This window comes from Amphiura filiformis, chromosome 3, assembly GCF_039555335.1.
Source record: "Amphiura filiformis chromosome 3, Afil_fr2py, whole genome shotgun sequence".
NCBI lineage: Eukaryota > Metazoa > Echinodermata > Ophiuroidea > Amphilepidida > Amphiuridae > Amphiura > Amphiura filiformis.
This window is the reverse complement of record NC_092630.1, coordinates 64665550-64688453: the sequence shown is the minus strand read 5'-3', so window position 1 is coordinate 64688453 and position 22904 is coordinate 64665550. Positions and strand designations below refer to the sequence as shown.

Here is a 22904-nt window from a genome sequence, read left to right as displayed (position 1 = left end):
TTAAGCTCCACAAGGAATACCAATAGACCATGAACAAGTCTGTACCGTGTGCAGCAGGTGCCAAAATGCTGAAGTGAGTGCATTTGCAAGTGGATTTGACAAACACACACACATCGGGGTACATATTTCATATATGCATTTTACTTAAAAATAGCTTGTGAGGACCAGATTAATTTATTTATAATGAAAATCATGTGAATGATAGTTTACTTGTAAAAACTAAATGATTTTGGGTAATCATTTTCTTGAGTGAAGTGGAGCCATGATTGTGAGCTTTTTCAAAACTTAGTTGCCATTTCTATCAAATCTATATAGTACCGATTTTAAAGTAAACCCAAAGCTTCTCATTCATATCACTTTAACACTGAAGTATCAGTCCAGATGATACTGCAGCAGATGATATGAATGCTTCCATATAAGTCATATGTATAGAACACACTTGCCTAACTAGCAAGTGTGATGTCAGTATAAAACAGTAACAAGGTAGGGTCATTTTAATATCTTGTACATATTTACATTATTTTATACTTGTTTTTAATTATAATTTACAATATATTTGTTCACTTTTTGTTTTTATGTACATAGGATCCCTTTGGGATTTTACTTACCATTGTATAAAATATGTTTCTCTGTTGTACATTTTCAACACGATGTAGTATTTTTACTGAGAACACTGTCCATACAAAAATATATGTATTAAGTCTTCAATCTCTTTTACCAGCACACATCTCACAGTGGGCCATATCTCTATGTTGAATCAATGGATGACGATTAGGCCCAAAAGTGAGACATGTGTTTGTGAAAGAGTTGGATTATGTATCATACTTGGTGTAGCTTGGTGACCATGTATTTATATATTTATTGCAAAATGCTGCCAAGTATAATTATGATATTATCACATTATTTTGATCATAAATCTACTTCACCTAATCTAGAGAAAATTAATCTGCTAGAATTACTTGGCTAATTTAGAAGTTTTAAGGTCAGTTTTATGATCAATTGAAATATATTAGAAGTGTATTATTTCATCTCGTAAAGCAATTGAGGAATAAAAATGTGATGAGACCATGATGAAGTCAAAAAGTGAAGAAATACTGTGTATATTATTTGATTTATTGTGATGCATTATTTCTGTAAAACAAGTTTTTCTCCAACAATTTTTACCAAATATTAAAGGTGTCCACTGTTCCACAGCAATATATATTTTTGAAATATATAATTAACAACTTTATAATTACAAATTGGCACTTTAATTATGCAGATTATCTCTTGTAGAATATGCGCAAAATCAAATTGCCCATCATATTGAGTTGTTTTTAGTATGCAGGAGAGCAACAATCATGAGGAATAGGATTTAAATTCCAAGGTTGAAAAATGGCCTATATGTATATCATATTTTCCATAATATGGAAAAAGTTAACCAAATATCCAAAACCGTCTAATGTTAACAAAATGTTTGAACAAAACAGGAAAATAAATAAGCCATGCACATTATCTTTTTCACTCATGGGCCCATTTCGCAACCTTGTTCTAAAATCCTATTGAATAATTATTTAAAATGTCCAAAGTAATCGTTGCAGCAGATTACACTGGTTTATACACGAGTAACTGGTCTCCAACCCTTTATAAACTTAGTAATCTTTAGTGAGTGAAATTTAGATAGTTCAAACTCGTCTTGCAATATTTTTCATCCAAGCAACTGAAAAGCACACCATCTACATCATTGTCTCTGAAAAGTTGTTGGGCTTCACTGCCGATCTTGAGAGCTTTCAGAACATCAACCACTTCATCAACTGTAAGTCTCTTGAGATTCTGCCTGTATCTAGGTAGATTGTGCTGCGTCTCATCTTGGATAATCTCCTGAAATAACAAAAGAAGTTGATATGTTAGGCAAACCATAGGCACCATCTTTATCTCATATATTCACAATTTACATTTGCTTCAAAGCTTGTCCTATTAATTGATACTGGTGACTCAAATAATGCAAAGGTATTGGTGAACCATTGCTTAACCAATCATCTCTTACTTAAAAATAAATTTACCTTTAAATAGGAAACAGGAGCAACATTGTCAGTTTTCCTCTAAATCCCAGTTAAATATTGGTTTATGTCTATGCTAATCTTACATCATAATAAAAATTTGTTTGGCTTACAATAAGCAAAACAAACTGTATTGATATAGAATGGCATACATGCAGTTGGGCGCATCACTTAAGCTATTTGCATGCTGCATGACTGGTGCACGCTTATGTGAATTTACGCAAGCTGAAGTTGGGACTTTATTGATGTGTGCAGTAATGAGCTGTAATGAAAACCGAATAATTTTCACCAATTATAAGCCAAACAAACTTTAGACCCTTCCAGGCTACCCCTATCCCATGTCTTGAGAATCCCTTTTCTGTGACCTTGATTTCAAAGGAATGGTATTATGTAAGCAAAGAGTTTATATGGCAACTGGGCAATATACAGGTGTGGCATCATATTCTATATCTAGGATAATAGTAACAATGTGCAATCTACTTGATACAGCAAACTTTTATCTTACCGGTGAAGTATCGGAACAAATATCTGGAAGAGGTAGAGTTGTACTGGTTGTTGCTCCTTAGTATTCTGGAATGATGACTCCACAAAAACATTGTCATTTAGATCCATTTCTTTATAGGCTGGTGGTGTTATCGGGCATGAAGGCAACCTGGTGGGTGTCTGTATCTCTTTCCTCTCAGTCTCTCGTCTCTGCCATACTTGGGGGCGTGGATCCTGGCCATTTTCAACAGTTCTTTTGAAAGAAGACTTTCTAGGATGTGGTTTTGGTTTGTAGTGTGAAGGGGGACGGATGCCATCTTGGACTGAGTTTTGGTAAACTATACTAGTTGTTGTATTTGGGACACAGTTTTGGTACATTATATCTTCATCCTCTAGGAAATGTGATCTATTTGGTAGAGAAGTACTAAAGGGTGCATATTGCTCTTGTGTGGTATTACTAGAGCATGGATGGTCATCATAAAGTGCTCTGTTATGAGTTCTATCCAGTGTAAGTGACGGTACAGGTGCATGGGTTGGCTTCCTCTCTGGAGGCACTATAGCAATGTTCACATAGGGGGATGTGATGATTTTGTTCCTTCTCTTTTGTAGTGTGTTTCTTCTGTCATGTCCTGGTTCATTCTTGGATAAGGTGGATTCGTTCATGTGATTGATCTATAGAAAGAAGGAAATGAAACAAAAAATACATAATTTTAAATCAATATTCATAAGTTTTTGTCAGTTTGATATCTGATGGATAGCAGAGTGAATAAAAAAATGCATATATGTGATTGATATCTTGAACATTATTAACCTTCATGCATATAAAAAAATATAATAAAATACAACTTGGATTGGAACAGTTAGCTTTGAATTTACTTGATTTACACCCACACACCAATCTTTGCAATGGAAGATACAAAAAAAACTGCCTACACAATTTTCCAAAGGAATTTTCTTCATTTTATGCTGTTCCTATTTTGTGGAGTTTTTATTTCAAACTTTTTACCATTTCATTTTATTATTCAGCATTCCTGCAATTAAATGTAGCATGCTTATAAAGTACACAAATCTACAAATCTATCACATCATGCACACTCTTTTGGGATATGTGTTTGCAGAATATATACACAAACCATAGACCCTGGAAGGATCTATGCAGAAACTCATTTACCCTGAACCTGTAAATGAGGTGTGAAATGAGCAATTACAACCTTCATATGAGGTAAACAAGTACACATATTAACTTACATTCCTAACTTGACCATCCATGAGATTCTTGTGTCCTTCATAAATCTTCCCAGTTGAAATTGTTGGTTCTTCATCAAGCGTGTCATGGCCACTGTCACTATCTGTCACGCTGTCATATGTCACACTCCTGTAATGACTGTCATCAGAATTTGTTGTTGCATCATCTGTAATGACAAGAAAGATGCATATTATTTACAATTTGACCAAATTAGAAAGCCGAGTCTAGTCCCAGGATGTAAATAATTACAATTTTATCTCCACCAGACAACTTTAATCCTAATCCTATAAACTGTTGCATGTCATGTCTGGATATGAAGGACTAGGGATCAATGATTCAATTCAACCATTCTAAATTGTCAGACTATTTTCTTCCTTGTGCTTGACTGATCTCATCAAATTTATATGAATTGCTACACCTGCCAGACAGAGTTTATCATAAATAAAAGCCTGGAAAATATTAAAAATAATGTACAAAAACTAAATCACAGATAAACATATCATAAAAATGCTGGATTCTACTCCTGTAAATGCCATTGAAAATATTTAAAGAACTTTTCTTTATATTATAATGCAACTCTATCGCTGAGCGATGAGAGATTGGTTTCTAGCCAATGAGGTAGTGCGCTTTTTATTGTGTTGGAGAAAGCGCACTACCTCATTAGTCAAATACCAATTGGTAAAAATTCAGCTTGAATACATTTGGTTGTGAGAAAACAAGAGCATTTTGTAAGTGACAATGAAATAAAAATACAATACTCTTACATGAATCAATCCATATTTTATGCTTTGCATATTGTCTGGATTAGTTTGTTTTTTGCTCTTTGTAAATTATGGCAAGGAGCAATGCTCGTAATAGGTAATACTAAAGTGGTATACAATTCATATATAGCACAAATTCTGTGCTTCCTAGACTCTAATATGCTCGATAGCAGTATATAGTCGCTGCCCGCTTCACTCGCTATTCAAGGGGCATCATGGTTTGCATATGGGGCTAGTTCTATATACCTTTTTTTTACATACAACTAATACAATGCCAAAAACTGTTGAATAATAATAGTAACCATCCATCATACTTGTTGAGAATGTCTTTTATTCAAGAATATCAAGGAAATGTAACACTTTAATGTTGAATAGTGTGCATACCAATAATATTTCAAATTACAATTGAACAATGGCAGGGTTTTCCCATATTCAATAGAGTGTTCTCAAATTATTTCATGAATTTGGCACAAGATCAGGAAGTTTCAAGGACTTGTGCTATCAGACACTGGAAAGAACAATCACGTATACCTTTAACAGTAGTATCATGCACTCATGCATGTTACTATATAGACTACATACATAAAGGAATTTGACAGACTGGGAGAATAAATTTAGCTATTTTTTGAGGAAGAGAAACTACATTTAATTAAATGATATGTACAGGTGGATTAGTCTTCCCATGGGAACACATTTGTTTAAAAACAGAAATACCAAATTACAAATTAAAGGAAAACTGAATACTACAACGTAGTTATTACTATGCTGGTGCTACTTTGTTTGATCCATTGGACATTTTGATTTGGATATATTAACTAATAGTATATTTTAGTATAATTTAGCAACAAAATTGTTTGAATGATATTTCATAAGCTAATTCTATTGATCAGCCCATCTCACACACTACTTTAATTACTTAGGCAAAACAATGTCAAAGTATTGTGATACTGAAAGCAATAATTTTTTTAACAAAATTTTAGTTTTCACTGTCATGTGTCCCTATTTCATTTTAAGCCAAACTATGAGGCAAAATGAAAGAAAATCAGAGAGCAGATGACTTCATTACAATCATTTCTGGATGAAGGAATCTTCTTGTACAAATCACACAATAATTATTGTTTAATTAAAAGTAGTTTTTGCTTGGTAATTCTGGTACCATTGCTATCTTGATCAATCAATTGGCAAGTATTAATGGTATGTCAACATCAGGGGTGTAAACAAGTAAATGACTTATGACATCACTTTATAGGAACCATTATCTGTATCAATTAAGTTGATGCATTTTTGAAGTGGTACTTATCTTACCAAAGACCTTTAAATGGGTGATATAAATCACAGGAAAAATTGTTTTAATAGAAACCACTCAGTGACTTTAGCTGTGTCCTTCTCTGCCATGTGTACAAATCTCATCAGAAAGGAATTCAAAAAGTGCAAAATGTCAGTATCTTGTGTTGTAATGTTGCATTATAAATTGAAACCAGTTGGTTCCATAGATCAAACTCTGATTTCCCTGCAAGCAAAATGCTGAATGCAAACTATTCATTTAACATTACTGTAATCTTCCTGTGATTTTTTTAAAGAATTCTCATCAGTTTGCAAAACATACATTTTATAAATTTATGAAGTATTTGTTTGTAATGCTTAAAAGTTATAAAAAAAAAGAGACTGGTTATGGACACACTAAGGCATTAATTACCTGCAATATTTGATCCTGATGAAACAGATACAGTACTAATCTCTCCGGATGGTCTTCTGAATGGTAGTACAGGTGGTGAGTCTTTGAACAGTTGTTGCCATGGTTTACATAACACAAGCTTTTCCTCCTTCTGACATATCACTTGATCCATACGAAGTTCTCCATTACTCTGAGTACTTTTTGTAAGAATCCTATGAATAATGTCATGTTCACCTGTACATGTATTACTATGGTTACGGCTGGCATTGGGAAGAAAAAATTGCACATCTGCGTCCATGTCCACGACAACACCAACACGTCCATACATATCAACACCAATCACATATTCCTTCTGATATTCACGTTTCAGTGTTAATTTCACATCATCATCATGTTCTTTTGCTGGTAACTTGTTCAACAGTGTATCACAATGTTGTTCTGGCTTTGATATACAAACTTGCTGAGGGAGTGGAAACCTGTCCAGTATCTCTGTCAGAGTATATTGGGTTTTATCTTCAAGAACTTCAAAGTTTCCTTCAAAGTCTGGATGGAGAACAAACTCACGATGCTTTTTCTGCAGTCTGTAATACAAGGATAAGAATGGTACATGTTTGCTTTGTTGACAATATAAATGTATAAACAATAACAAAGTTGGTGTTTATTTTGATTCAAAGTATAATCTAGAGCTTTCAACTAAAAGTTCCTTACTAGATCTATTGTCAACTTTCTGATTTGGAGTAAGCATAAATAGTAGAGAGGCCACTTGTGGCTACATAGGATCCCGATGCATCAATTTTGGACAATATAATTATGTACTTAATCTTCTCATTAAAATTGTATTTATAAGTACAAGTATGAATGGTCATCTTCAGTAGATAGCAGACCAGTTTATGCTATCAGTTATATCACTGAAAATAAATTGAAATTAAATGCCATGATTTGACCTGTTGAAGTATCTTCAGTAGATAGCAGACCAATTTATGCTATCACAGTTATGTCACTGAAAATAAATTGAAATTAAATGCCATGATTTGACCTGTTAAAATAAGTATCTTCAGTAGATAGAAAGCTATTCATATTCAACAATTTCCCACACAAATGCTATCTACAATAGGTCACTTTGATTGATCAGAATTGGTTGTACATCTGCATTGCACCATATCAAAAAACTTTTAACTGCCTAAAAGTTCAGTATTGAATTCCATATGAAGGAGTTAAAAAACAGGCATTACTTGGTTGCTAAATGCTTTACATAAAGAGCTACATGCTTACCTTAGGAATTCCACCACACCCACTTTGGTGAGTCTCCTTGTAGTTCCCAGTACCTCCAATATATCTCCTGCCTCCAGCTGCACTTCAGTAGGTTTACTGACGTATGCTTGTCAATACTTTGATGTATCTTGGCATAGACTTCAAGATGTCTTTAATGCTTGTGGCATGCGTATCATCAGCTGGCAAGATCTGATAGAGAAATTTAAACAAAAACAATAGATGAATGACATAGATATTACTTTAAAATGATTTGGACTCAAATAAATAATACATTGCATGTGTATATAATTTATTGTAATTATATTTAGTTAAATATTCTCTTTTTTTTTTTGATCTCTTATCTAAGTTACTAATAGTTGATTATTTTACTAATTACACTTGCAGGTCATCAAAATCTTGAGACATAGGCAAAATATGGTAATAATTTGTTTGAAAATAAATTGTTCTTCAATCAAATGAACTCTAAAAACATGAATTATTTATTTATTTTACATTTGTATTTATTTTCTTAATTTTGTTTGACAGAATGGTATAGGTTGTGACTAATTGTGTCATTTCGCCTGGAAAAGTCCTGTGCATTCTGACAACTTGCCAACCCAAACAAAAACTACAGGCGTCATATATAGATTATGCATGTCATGCTCACCAGCAATTTATTGCATTGTGAGACGTAGATGCTTCATTAAACAATTTTCACCATACTTTCCTGTGGGAACTTGAGGCCAATCAAATACACACCAAGCCTACTTACTTTAATACTTAAGGCTCTAATCAACCTTGCCATGCATATAGAATGCCAAAGTTGAGTAAATAGCTAACAATAGATAGGGAAGTTGTGTTACAGCTCACAAAAAATGCCTCAAGTAATTAAAACAATGGATTCCTACTAAGAATCAAAATCACAAGTGTTTAATTAATTGAGAGTAAATCACCCTTAGTGAAATCTAAACTTTGTACTCCATGCATTGTACTTTCATCAATTCATGGCACATTCTATTCAACTTAAAATTGAATTCTTTGGCTCAAAATGCTTGTTTTTTATTTCTTGTTTGCTCTGCAAACCAAGCCTTTATAAATAAATGGACCTACATCAAAGGGGCTATTATACCATAGTTACATAAGATTAGGATGTTTTACCAGAGGTATAAAGATAAACAAAGTCAAACAGCACAGGAGCTGTTATAATGGTCAAACATGCATTACACTACAGAGAAGATTTTGTAAAAGATTTATTTAAAATGCATGTATGCCTAGCAGCATGAAATTGGCCTAAATGTTCATTTTAGCTAACATAGTATTTATTCGGATATGACATGATGTTGAATCCTACATTGAGAATTTCTTGTGTATCAATTTCATAGCTATAGTGAATTATAATTTGTTGTTTCCCATCTAACTTTGGAATATTCAACTTCAAAGTGTATTTGTTTTAACTGATATGCTATTGCTTATCAAACATGAATGGCATCATTTATAATAGTATATTTAACTTGTAAGCAATAAAACATAAATGCCTTTCAAAGTTCAAAGATAAAATTCCCCAAAGCTATGATCAAACATGCATAAAAAGACAGAAAACCAACTTCTCCTCTCTCACTGAAGTTAAATGTTGTAGGTATAGTGAAGTATAGGCCAAATGTCTGGCTCATTGAGTGATTTCTTTATGTTTAATTTGGCATATATAGGCTATATGCCAAGATACTTTTGCTGTTTTACATATTAATTTGATTCATTCCAGCAATTTAATTTATGAAAGATGGTTATTTTAAAATTCCTAAAATTACACAAATATTTAATTTTATAATTAAGCCCAGGAACCAAGCATGTAGAGTTCAAAAGTAGGTCTACTTCCTAGGACCTGCTTCTCTGCTTCAAACTGTGCAGGTCAAACATTAACACATGGCAAGGTTTTTAAAAGACTGCAATATTATAATTTTCCATCCTATGCTGTGAAAAGAATGTCTTTACATTGACCTGTTCCAACATTTTATCCACAGGTACCTGTTAGTGCACTTAACACTCTTAACCTGTTCATGCAGCAAAAGATGAACTTCTGCTCACCCATACGCTCAACTTTAGCCGGAGGGGTTCCACAAGGTTCAATATACTGGGGTCATTCCTCTGATTTAACCTTCATTCACACAGGCCAGTGAAAATACCAAATGTTTGCTTATCCTTTATAGTAGCAGGTTGATGGAAGTAGTAGGGCATGCTTGGGCATGCAACTTGAGTGGGTTGGGTCGCCACATTGGGTCAAACTGTTTCAACTGTTCTTTGAACACCGTGGGACTTTTTCTTCCAAGCTTTACAAAATACAGATTTAAGCATAGTCTATGATTTAAGAAAGTTCACAATTTTGCCAGAAGATATAGATGGATTAAGGATTAATATGTGGTATCACGATCATTTAATATAGAAATTACAGACTTTTGAATCAAATACTTTTCTTAAAAGACTTAAATATTCAGTGAGCTTTATCCTATGGGTGTAAATACATATGCACTTTATGGTGATTTTACTTTAAGTTTAGTAATTAATTTAGATTGAAAACAATTTTTGACATTTATACTGGGCATTATACAGTGTTTACAAATGAAAGCAGTAAATTAGGTTGGTAATTTTACTGAGGACTGGGGGTGGACAGTTTAATATTGCTGATCTTCAAAAGTATGGACAAATTGGTGTTTCATATAAGTTATTTACTGAATTGATGTGTGATTTGATTTTAACAGTTAGTAAATGTGCTCTTTCAAAAGAGTGGAATGAGGGACAATTCTTCTTTTGGTAAACAGAAATGGGACAGCAACATTGATTGCTCTCAAAAGAGTGGAATACCCCCATGAAATAAAATTCTTCTTTATTTTCAGACTGATTTTCACTCTTTCAGTAAATGCTATCATCCCTTGACAGAATGACTTTTACACTATCACAATACTAAATTTATACTTTCTAAATCTGAAAAGTGATATATGAGGGTCATTCAAAAAGTTAGGCTGCTAAATAAAAGTTGGGTTTTTGAAGTCCCAAGGCATGTCAGAGCTCAAATAGGACCAAAATATTTATCCTGAGTAAGCAGTTGGACACATCTTGAAAATATTTTTATGGAGATTATCCAAAGCTATGATATGGTAAAGCTTACTAAAATTTTGGCTCCAGTTTCTAACCATTTCTGATGCACCAAATTAAATTTGTATTCGCTTTTTATCTTAACCAAAAGTCACATTTTTATCAAATAACTTTTATTTTGTAGCCTAGATTTATTAGAGTATAAGCATGGGTAATTTCAATATCCTGGCACGTACGGATAACAGAGATGTAATGATGGAGGTAGAACTTTTTGAATGACCCTCGTATAGATGAGAGCAGCTATGTGGAAACATACAAAATTAATGTATAAACTTGTTTAAATTCCATCTAGTAGCATGTGCATATTATTATCAACACCCAATTCAAATTATGGTATTTAACTTTTAAAAGGCATTTTGTTTTCTTGCTTAAACTACACGTTTTCTGAAATTGAGTTTTTCAATGATAGTATACACATACAGGCTACATGTACATAAAACCTGAGGAGATGTAACGACGTTACTAACGTAATATTAGTCCTAAATATCTTCTCTGGTAAAACAAATACGTTTATAAAACGAAGTTATTTGAGTCATTCATAGTAAATTAAATATATACCTGAAAAGGTCCATGATAATCTTTTGGTATGCTGATCTCCATTGCGTCCATACCAGGCAAATTTCGCAAATCAGTCGACAGCGAATCTTCATTCACTTGAGCCAGAACTTTCTGCACTCGTAACAACCGCTGCATGCGGTAAATTTCACCAGCCAAAATACGCCCACCTGCCCCAATTCGAGAACCACCACTTGTAGTTGCCGATTTTACCAGAAAAGGCAGTGGAAACTTCACAACTAACTCAAAAAGAGGTAGTTGATGCGAAGACCAAGCTACCTGCATCACTTTGATATCTCTATCCTCCTCTGCCATGATTACAGATGAACAACCTGTCGCACTCTGAGTTCGTACTCCGAATCTGATCTGAGTCAAGACCATGTGTTCACGCGTCCGTCCGTATAAAAAAATTGCCCCTTTTAACTTCCGTTCCGTAAGTCGAGTTGAACTTGGTACCCTTTCAGGCGATGCGACTGTTGTGTGATGGTGGTTTCATTTTTTCGCGCAAGAGCAATTCCTCACAAATGAAATTATTTTTATTACCGCAAGTGTCACAACCTTTATATTTGTATTCACATGCCAGGCATACTTTTGTCGCGGTTGGTTGTCTTGCATAATGCCCGGTATAATGTTAGTAAAATAATATATCACACATTTTTGGTTAACTTTGTTTAGTTCTTTTTTATTTTCACATTAATTATTTCCGTATCCTTGTGTTTATATACTTAGCATTTTTATTTAAAAGGGAAAAGTTCTACAGAGTACCCGACTTTCTGTTTTTTTGTATTTGGAAAGTTTAATTTTAATATATTTAAAGTGAAATTTTCTTTGAAACTCTTGCATAAAGCATTTTCGTGTGAAAATGTAAGTCCTATACTAATAGCTCCTATTAAATACTAATAGGTTGTAGGAATGTAGGTTGTATTTGTAAGAGAGTTTCTATTTCTTTTGTAAAATAGTCAATTTAGAAAGGACCAGACATCTTCCAAATATATAAGCAAAACTGTCTTGCAAGCTGCATAAAGCTGAAATTCTTTTGCAAAAGAAAGCCATTAAACTGAATTTCAGATCAATTCAATTACAAAGGTTAAAAATAAGCATTTAACGGGAGAGTACATGTATATGGTACGCCAGAGTGGACAAATTCTATTAAAAAAACCAAAAAACATTGAGGGAAAAAAAACACATTGAGAAAAAAAATTAACCAAGGATGAAAAAAAAAGTTAGCCTATAGGCCTATGCAGTGGAATCATTAACATCGTGGCTAACAGGCATTTTGAGTACAGGATTTTTTTTTACACTATTATTTTTATTATTGCTTTAGTAGGCCTACAGTTGTTTTATCGGGGTTGTGCCCAGTGAATTGAAATTTGGTAGTAACGTTTGGACAGTATTTTTTTGTGGGACATGAGAGCACATCAGACATATCGAATTGCATTCTGAATGCAAAGAACGTTCTTCTGATATCAAATAATTTTGATTTTTTTTTTAATTTGCGATATAATACTCATTTTATGGCAAATGATTAAAAATTGATAGTTTTGATATTTTCAAATAAATTTCCGGGAAAGGACTGTTAAAACAGTCCTTTCCCGGTTAACTTTATAAACCTAATGATATCAATTGAAATTTTTGACCTTTTGTATTAAAGATATGCATGGACCCCCCCCATAAAAAAAAAACCCCACCAAAACAATTTAGGTCTTTTGGGTAATAAGATACATATCTTCAATATGAAAGGTCAACATTTTCAATTGATCGCCGGCTTTTCATCCCAGCTACATACACTTGAAGTACATATCATTATAGATTTATGAAGATTTAATACTTCAAGGACTGTTAAATAGCAAAAATTTTTAAAATATCAAATTTTAATGATTTGTCATAAAATTTGTATTATATCACGATTTTCAAAAAAATAAATTATTTGATATCAGACGGACATTCCTCGTATTCAGAATGCAATTCAATATGTCTGGCGTACTCTCAGCTCCCACAAAAAAGCCTATTGTACAAACGATAATATCCGATTCCTTAATTTAAGCCCCAATTGTAGCTATTTGGGGCACTATTTTATACACTATTATCATGATTATTGGTATATAATTACATTGATTATTTTGAGTCTTATTTTTCGTGACTTTTTTTATACGCCATGAACGCATTATGCGCATCGCAGTGGGGCCAGCCTCGCAGCAACGGCCCGAGGCCATAGACCCATGAGACCGATAAATCCTCCCCCCCCAATATTTTGCCAGGGGGGATGGTCCATCCCCCAATGTTGACGCCTGAATATGGGTTTCTGACCAAATTAACCTCATATTTGACCATTTTAGCCACAAACGTGCAAATTTATTCGACTTCTGCACCATATTTCATCAGATTAGCTTCAAAATAGCAAAACATTTCAGCGGGCTTCACGCGCATTTGTATCATAAACTTATTCGGTCGCCAAAAGGTTATGGATTCACTATACTTCAAGATTTTTTGTTCAATCCCACCCCCCACCCAATGTCAAATAAAAGAAATCTACGCCACTGATCACATTTTCAAAACTGTTTTATGATTATGCTATTAAAACCCGTTTATACCCTTTATATATAACTCTACATTTAAACCTTTTCTGTTTGCTGGGAGCTGGTCCCAGATTAGTGTGCAATATGCCAAATTTACCTTAATTTGAAAGTCTAGTGTTATATGAGGGTCATTCAAAAAGTTCTACCTCCGCTCTTCCGCTCTCATAACTTTGGTTCTGTATACCTCGGCATGATTTTATGGTGACTCCGAATCCTGATTTTCATTTTTACTTAGCGACACAAATGGGACGATATTGAAACAAATATTTCTCTCAAGCTAGGTTAAGATCTGTAGGTTACAATCATGGCAAATAATTATGAAAGCACTACTAAAATGCAGAAGCTGAGATATGATGGTGGGGTTAAAACTTTCTGAATGGTCATTTGTTATATTGTGAGCCTTGTTTCTGTTTATACTTCAGGTTTCCAGCTAGTTGCAGATGCAGAGGAATGGCAACACTGTTTGAGGGGACACAATAATTACAGAATAAACAGAGGGGTCAAAAAATGTTCTGCCTCTGGAGAGGAGGGTGGTTCAAAAAGTTTAACATTGTTGAGTCCAAAAGTTTTATATCTGATACAAAGAAGGTCAAATAATTTCAGGTCCATTAGGAGGTGGGGGTAAAAATTTTGGGTTCATTTGAAGGTAAGTAAATGTGGAAAGTTGTGATAATTTATGCCACCATGATAATATTTATCTTTTAAACTACAATGTAGGCTGCAGAAAAGTTGCAAATTATCTTCATGTTTTAAAAACGCAAATATATAGAAACACAATATAATACCTAACAGACCACCCATCTCTTTCAATAAAAAAGACAAAGAGAACATTTTGATAACAGGAGACAGACGCCCAAGATGGAGAGAGGGCAAGAAGAAGAGAGATATGCTACTGAAATTTTTGAATCTCAACATACTCAATGGTGTTACTGTCTGTGTAATGCTGGTGATTGCATGTAAGAATAAAGAGTATGAGTGAGGTATGTACATTGTATGGGGGAGCTTAGGGTAAATGTGTGTGTGTAGGTGGGGGTGTGGGGTGAGGGGGGGTATGTGTGCATCAGCCATTTTGTGCATCAGCCATCTTGATGAATGACTCCTACAACATGTTAGCATAAAACCTACATTTTGTAGAACTTTATTTCAAACTCATTAGTTTCACTGATACATTATTATAAATCTACCCTTTGCATTGTTTACTCAACAAACTCAAATTTTTACAAATAATAATACTCTAGCACACAACAAACACTGATAAAAACACAACCTTACATGCCCTAAACATTCACCACTAGCATGACTAAGGGCCTACATATTGGGGCATGGGTTAAGAATGTCAAAGGGTTTTGAGCAAAATTGTTGGGAGTGGCCTTCTTTGCTTCTTTCTATTTCTTACTATTTTTCTTCCTTTTAACTATGAAGGGTCAGCAAGTTTTTTACAAGCTAAGCTAGCCTGTGTATCTCACATTGATAGGTCTGGACCATAAAGATCCATGGACCAAAGTATGTGTCCATTTCAAGCCAACCTAGGTAACATATAAACACAAATACTAGAATTTAGTCTAATGATGGACACATTTCATTAGAAGCTGGTCCATGATCTAATAGCAGCTAAATCTGCATAATCATCCTACTCTCCTATATATAGCTATAAATTGGTTTTTGTTCCAACTCAGTAAAAAACATTTTTTGTGCACCAGTATCCATGATTTGTAAAATCATTCACTATGTAGTACCATTTTATTTAAATTATGACTAGATCTTTACCTTTGGTACACAACATTTTTTATTAATTCTGAATTAATATATTACATAATATTGTACTTGTATAGTCTGCATACCTTCCTCGAGTAAGTAATTTAGATATTGTTTTTTGTAGTATCTCTAAACTTAATGATGAGAAATATGTCCAGAAAGGAAATGATGCAAGGAATCAAACTAGTATAACAGATTCCTGCAAAAATTAACAGTTTTTGAGAAAATCTCAAGATTTGATTTTACTTTACTGACTCAAGGAAGGTATATGGACCGGACTATAGAATCTGCCAATTCCTTATAGAAAGGAAGAGTTGGTGATACAAGATAACTTGAGTTGAAACCAACTTACCTGTCACATGCATAATCACAATACTGTCCAATGTGACAATTTGGCATGTTGTTTTATCATTACAGGTCATTGATGTTCCAACTTTGATTGAACTATGTATTACTGAAATATTAAGGGATCCAAAATGAGCGTTTATTGCGTTTATTAGTATTTTTTGTGGGACATGAGAGCACCTCAGACCTATCGAATTGCATTCTGAATCTGAAGCATGTCTTTCTGATATCAAATAATTTTCATTTTTTTAAATCACAATATAATACAAATTTTATGACAAATTATAAAAATTTGATATTTTTCAAATTTGTGATATATAACAGTCCTCGAAGTAAATTATATAAATCTAATTATATATTCTTAAAGTGTATGTAGCAGGGAGGAAAAGCCGACGGTCAATTGAAAATTTAGACCTTTCATATTGAAGATATGGATTTTTTCCCAAAAAGACCTAATTTTTTTTGGTGTTTTGGGAAAAAAATCCATATCTTCAATAATGAAAGGTCAAAATTTTCAATTGATCGTCGGCTTTTCATCCCACCTACATACACTTTAAGTATAAATCATCAGATTTATAAAGTTTACTTCAAGTACTGTTAAATATCAAAAATATCAATTTTAATGATTTGCCATAAAATGTGTATTAAATTGCGAATTTCAAAAATCAAAATTATTTGATATCAGAATGACATTCTTCAGATTCAGAATGCAATTCGATATGTCTGATGTGCTCTAATGTCCCAAAATAAATACTGTCCAAACGCTCATACCCCAGCCCTTAAGTGACTTATTATGTTTGCTTTTCTCATATTCGGAATTTTGTTTCCACACACACATTAGGAAGTGAGAGTAGAGCTACTTTCATTTCCCTGTACAGACTTATTCAAGATGTATTTGACAATACATAAATTGCATTATATCCCATGATACAGTTGGTAATTGAATATTGGGATTGCATCACATACTATCCCATTTTTGTGTATGGTTTTCACAACTTGTTGTTACCATTTCATCATTGTATCACAAACTGTCCTATTTGGAAAATGCATTCCTGTGATCACTTTCTCTCTTTGCCGATGTCCACATTTTAAAAGTTATTATTTAATATTTATACATATTTGAGTTAATAAATAACCATGTTACTTGTATTACAACAAGATACTAATTAACATCAACAAGATTAATTATCAAAGTCAAATTAATTAAGTTTGACAAGATTTAAATCTTCATTTTCTTATTTCCATATTTTGTCAAATTGAAAAGTATGAAAGGGTGATGTGGTGGATACCATCTACTTGAAAGCCTTTATTTGTATTAATTACAAATCTTCACCTTCAAATTTAATAGCTACAAATCTTCACCATGTGTTCAATGATGTACTAATAAGTCTTAAACTATGGCTACTACGCATACTTTGTTCAACATATCATAGGTGAAAATAATTACACAAGTCCCAATTTATGCTCACATTAATGCGTTTACAAAAGTGTTCAACGTCATACAATATGCAAACACACTTAGAGTGGGTGTGGTGGCCAATTCTGTATTAATTCATGGCGCTATGAGTCTCACCTTAAAACAAATTTAATATCTTCATACAATTCAGTATTCCGTATTGTGCAACTGAAAAGCCATGTTCAGTCTGCACCACAAAATTTTGCCTCAAACTTGAGATGAAACCCAGGTTAATGCATAAAGAAATCAAAGGCTTATGTGAACACAATCAAATGCCTTGGGAGGAAATTAAAATCAAATTCTTTAACATTGGTTGCACTGATGTGGTTTCAATTCTATACCCAATATTATATGGTGGAAGTGTAAAGGTTTATATAAAGCTTATATATACTCCCAATGTGCATAGTACCGCATTTTCACTTCCAGTGAATATAAAATGCCCACAAGACATTATAGTACTTAAGTGTCCAGGCCTGAAACAGACAATTAGCCATTGACCGATATTGGTTAAAGCCACAATACCGTAAAACCTGGGTAAAAGAGTTTGGTGGTACTTATACATCTAACATGCTCTTAGTCTTAGTATTTTAATACTAATAGTAATAAAAATATATATTTGAGATATATGTGAATAAACTTGGAGTTTAATTTGGGTATTACATTTGATAAATTATGGACAAAATCATCCACAGATACCAATTTGTACTTGAATTATGCCACAAGTGTGCTTAGTTTATATCATATGAACTTTTCCAAATAACATAACTGCAAGTTGTGATTATCTAATGTGCTATATTCCCCAGGGAATCATAGCTACATTGGTGCATGACAGACACACATTTTATCATTGTATGGCTTTGTTTTGTCATACCTGCATGCTGAATCAGTCAACCAGTTTATTTGAGTCCAGGTAGGAGGACCTAATTCTTCCCTTAGCCTTTCTCCCATGATACAGACCACTGGGCATGAAAGTGGAATCACTATGCACCAGAAACTTGCAACCTTTTCCCCATGACTGGATGGTTTTTCTGCATTCACTTGTATATTATTTGGGTTTACGTACATACCGTAGTATGTGAGAAAATATGATCATGACCTACTTGACAGACTAAATATACACTAATGCTGATTTGTACACAATTGTAATGAACTTTATTAAATGAAGTAACATACCCTGCAAAAATCAAAACCTTCTAAAGATGCTGTATATGTTTTTAAAAAATCCGTTTTTTAAGATTTAATTCATACAATCGAAATATCAATCAAAACTTGCATATGGGTGAAATGTGTCATTGCACACAAATCTTGACAGACTGATACACGGCACGCACTGACAATATAGGCAATAGTGATTTTCTTTGTATTACCTCATTTGTTTGGTTCAAAATTAATGGCAAATATCTGATAGTAAAATTTTACAATATTGCTTCAACAGACAATTATGACAATAATGACATGTACCATTTTAATGATTAATGTTATAAATTATGTATTATAAATTAAAATTTATTCATATTCTCGTGAATATTCACAATGCGTGCGATCCAATCATATTTTATTATTTGTAAAAATGCTAACACAAATGGAGGTCATTAATATCTCACAAATGACCGCAAAATGCGTAATTGTTCCAACATAAATATTAGTAACCTCCGCATGTGCCATATGTTGTGCGTCGAGCAAACTGTGTGTGTGTGCTGGCCGCCGTATTATGGATTGCGCGCTACCATATGCACAGATTGTGATATGCACTTTCGTTATTGGTCGTCCAGTTTTAGTGTTATTTTAGTGGAATTTTGTGTTATTTTGTAAAGTGAAGAGATCAAAGTGATGGTTATGAATGAGGTTAATAACTTGGCATCGGTAATATGTCGGGCATTGTGAAAAATCTAAACATTTTTGCTTTGGACCTTGGACTATCCCTCAGGCTCAGGATATTCTTTGGTTCCAAAGATAGAATGTTTAGCTTTTCCACAATGTCCTCCAAATAACCAATGCACAGTTATAAACCTGTAATTGATTAATGTAGAATACAGCATAACAAAACAGACATAAATAACACTTATTAATTTATCCAATTTCCTTTGGAATAATATGGACACACTTGATACACTGCTTTATCATTGTTACATTACAATTTCACAAAATCAAAAGACAGATAGAAACCAAAGACTTTCTAAAAGCATCAAAAAGTCCTTTTATGCACATATTGGATATGTGATTTACACCTTACAACACAGCATAAGTAGAGGCTGAAACTGAACATAAACAAATGTAAATGTAATCAGTACAATTACCTCCGACTTTGTTCATGAACAAATTTGTAAGTTTTCAAATGATAAAGCAACAGGTCTTGATGGTTTTCATATCAAACTTCTCAAGTTAGCATCTCCTATTATTTGTGAATCTATTGCTTATATCTGTAACCTCTCACTTTATTCATCAACATTTCCATCTGATTGGAAGAGAGCCAAGGTAACACCAATCTACAAAGATGGTGATAAAGGTGATGTTGGCAATTATCGCCCTATATCAGTTCTACCTATTATTTCAAAAATTATTGAACATGCAATTCATAATCAACTTAATGACTATCTCAGTATCAAAGGCATTCTTTCCCCAAGTCAATCTGGTTTTCGTCCTAATCATTCTTGTGCCACTACTTTACTTGATGTTCAAGATTATATTTTGAAAAATATGAATAATCGTCGTGCTGTAGGTGCTATTTTTCTTGACTTGAAGAAAGCCTTTGACACTGTAAATCATAATCTACTTTTGAATAGACTAAGTATGTATGGTGTTAACGGGTATGAACTTAAATGGTTCAAATCTTATCTGAGTAATAGAAATCAGTGTGTAAATATTAACTCGGTTCTTTCTGACTTTAAACCTGTTAACATAGGTATACCTCAAGGGTCTATCTTAGGACCACTTCTCTTCATAATTTTTGTAAATACTTTACCACAAAGTGTATCATGTAAATCTGTCATGTATGCTGATGATACCACCCTTCTTTGTTCTTCAGAAACTCCATCCCAACTTCAAACTGATCTTGAAAATAATTTGAATAATATCGCTGATTGGTTTAAAAAAAAACACTTAACTTTGAATATCAAAAAGACTAAATTTATGATATTTGGTACATGGCATGTTCTTTCTAAATTTGATGATATTAAGTTAAGTTATTGTGATCAAACCATTGAAAAGGTTGACCAGTTTAAATACCTTGGTGTTATATTTGATTCAAACTTAACATGGTCTAACCATATCAACTATGTTTCTAAAAATATTTCTAAAAGATGTGGTGTCATAAATCGTATTAAGTATTATCTTCCACAGTCGACTTTGACCATGCTGGCAAATGCTCTTGCTTTACCTCATTTTGATTATTGTAGCCCTGTATGGTCAAATTGTTCTGGGAACTTGCAAACTCTCTCCAAATCCTTCAGAACAGACTTGCAAGAATTATTTTGTCAGCTGACATTAGAACTCCAACAGATGAAATGATGGATAAGTTAAATTGGATTAAGCTTGACAAAAGGTGGTATAATCATTTGTTAGATATTGTTTTAAAATGTATTAAAGATCAAGCGCCTTCATACTTATCATCAAACCTTACATTTACACATTCTGTACATAATATTGAAACCAGAGGCCAAATTTCTAATATGCTTTATCTACCAAAATGGAACTCAAATTCTGGTAAACGTATTTTTAATGTTAGAGCTGTTAAAATATGGAATAATCTTCCATCTAACATTCGTAGTAACTTCAATACAATGAGTCTCTCAATGCTAAAGAATGCTACTTTGTACACCTCAACCAAGACTATTTAATTCATCAGCATAAGTTTATAATGTAAACATAATTATTTCATGTTCAAGTATGTATATTTTTCCTCATGTACTCAGTATGAATACTATTTAAGTTGTATTTTAATTTGTAAATGTATGGCTACTATCTAAGTTGTATTTTTACTTTGTTAATGTACGGCTCTTGCAGTGCTTCCATGAAGATCAGTGTTTTCATTGATGGGATTACCCTGCTTAAAGAAAGTATAAATAAATAAATAAATAAACAAGAAAGGTCTTTAAAAAGACAACTAAAAGAACGAAGACCATTACATGTGCAATTCAAGCTCTATATGCCTCCTTCCCATACCTTCAACACAGTAAAATCGCATAGTTTCCTCACTTACATTCTTTATATTAAAAAAAATTACAGTAAAGATTCTCATTAGTTCTCCACTTAAGTTACAGTACAACCACATCCCGTAAAAATGGGTTCTCTTTTTAGTGTTTATTCCTTACTAGTTCCAGAGAAAACAAATAAACCTGGCATAATATCTTAATTCTAGAATACAGCACAAGTGTAAAGCCCCATGAATATACGACCACATTCCTATCCTTTGTATTACTTAAATTGTTACATGAACACTGGCTGACTTTTATAATGAGCACAAATTATTTAATCTAGTTCAACTTCAAGGTACTAGACAGCGTTATTGAGCTTCTGATCACCTCCTGCAGTCTCACAGAAGAAACTGCCAAAGGCTTCAATTCCAAACAGGGCACCATGGTCATGTTGTGTCTAAAAGAAAATAGTGACAAGGTGACACAAGCCACCCACAGTATGCACCATCACACCCACCATTGGCTAGACAGCACTACTGTTCACTCAGTGAGTATGGCACAGCCTACTAGGATCTGGCGCACCTAAGTCTACTAATCACTACTTCATTAACAATCTGTCAAACATTTTCCAGAAGGAACACTTCACAAATCCTTGGGAATGGGAGCTCTGATTCTATATCTAACCATGACATCTTCCCAAAGCTCCAATAGAGTAGACCTTTCTAGATTTAAATCTCACAGCAGTACAGATATGGCAAAATGGACAATTGCTATGGCACTCAGAGTCCATTCAGATACATTCAGCACAGTTTGCCATTTCAATTTCTTGCTGTTGAAAGTGAACTAATTGCAGTGAAAGATAACACTTGAGTTGGCACCAACTTGTAAGTCAGAAAAATTCTACAGCTTTGGTATTTAAACTGATCAGATGACTGTTTAAAATTTTTTCCATCTATGATGTAAAACATCAGAGGAAAATAACACCAGTACTGAAGTATACATAATTATGTACTGATATCATTAATAACTCAAACAAGATGTGATATTTGACAAGAGCACACACATCGGTCCCACACAAGATCTTCAAATTCTTAAGAAAAACCTACATGAAATACACATAAACCAAAACCAAAACTCGGGTTAGGATCAACTGGGAAAAATCATACAACTCAAATGTATTCATAAATGCTTAGAATTGTGTCAAGTCATTGAAAGTGTGTGACTGCAATTGTAAGATAACATGCAAAATTACATGATATTCATTCAGAAATATAATTTTTTTACTTTTATTGGCAGTTAGTTCCAACTAAAGGATTGGGATTGGGCATGTTTCATTTGGTGAAACAGAGTAATATTTTTGAATCCCCGAATATTTAGTGCTGTATACTTTTCTGAAATTGGGAGTAGTGTCTATATTTGTTCTGAAATAATGGGCTCTGTTCACCCTAGTAATACACTGCTTTGGTATGTTGATCATTGTGA

General features: G+C 33.3%; 1 protein-coding gene across 1 annotated transcript; it reads right to left on the bottom strand.

The window, feature by feature from the left end:
* Positions 1 to 1092: 1092 nt before the first annotated feature.
* LOC140148959 (uncharacterized) lies at positions 1093 to 11612 on the bottom strand. The gene is made up of 6 exons (XM_072171072.1): positions 11161 to 11612; positions 7477 to 7665; positions 6226 to 6785; positions 3771 to 3934; positions 2545 to 3194; positions 1093 to 1860 (listed from the first exon to the last, which is right to left on the bottom strand). The coding sequence occupies exons 3-6, from the start codon at positions 6530 to 6532 to the stop codon at positions 1770 to 1772; spliced, it is 1212 nt and encodes a 403-aa protein (XP_072027173.1). The 5' UTR covers positions 6533 to 6785; positions 7477 to 7665; positions 11161 to 11612; the 3' UTR covers positions 1093 to 1769.
* Between the last annotated feature and the right edge of the window lie 11292 nt (positions 11613 to 22904).

Coding starts and splice junctions, on each gene's coding strand:
- LOC140148959 (XM_072171072.1), bottom strand. CDS start 6,532: ATGTATGGACGTGTTGGTGTTGTCGTGGACATGGACGCAGATGTGCAA. Junction 3,195..3,770: donor TGGATGGTCAAGTTAGGAAT/GTAAGTTAATAT, acceptor TTCTTTCTATAG/ATCAATCACATGAACGAATC. Junction 1,861..2,544: donor TTTGTTCCGATACTTCACCG/GTAAGATAAAAG, acceptor TTGTTATTTCAG/GAGATTATCCAAGATGAGAC.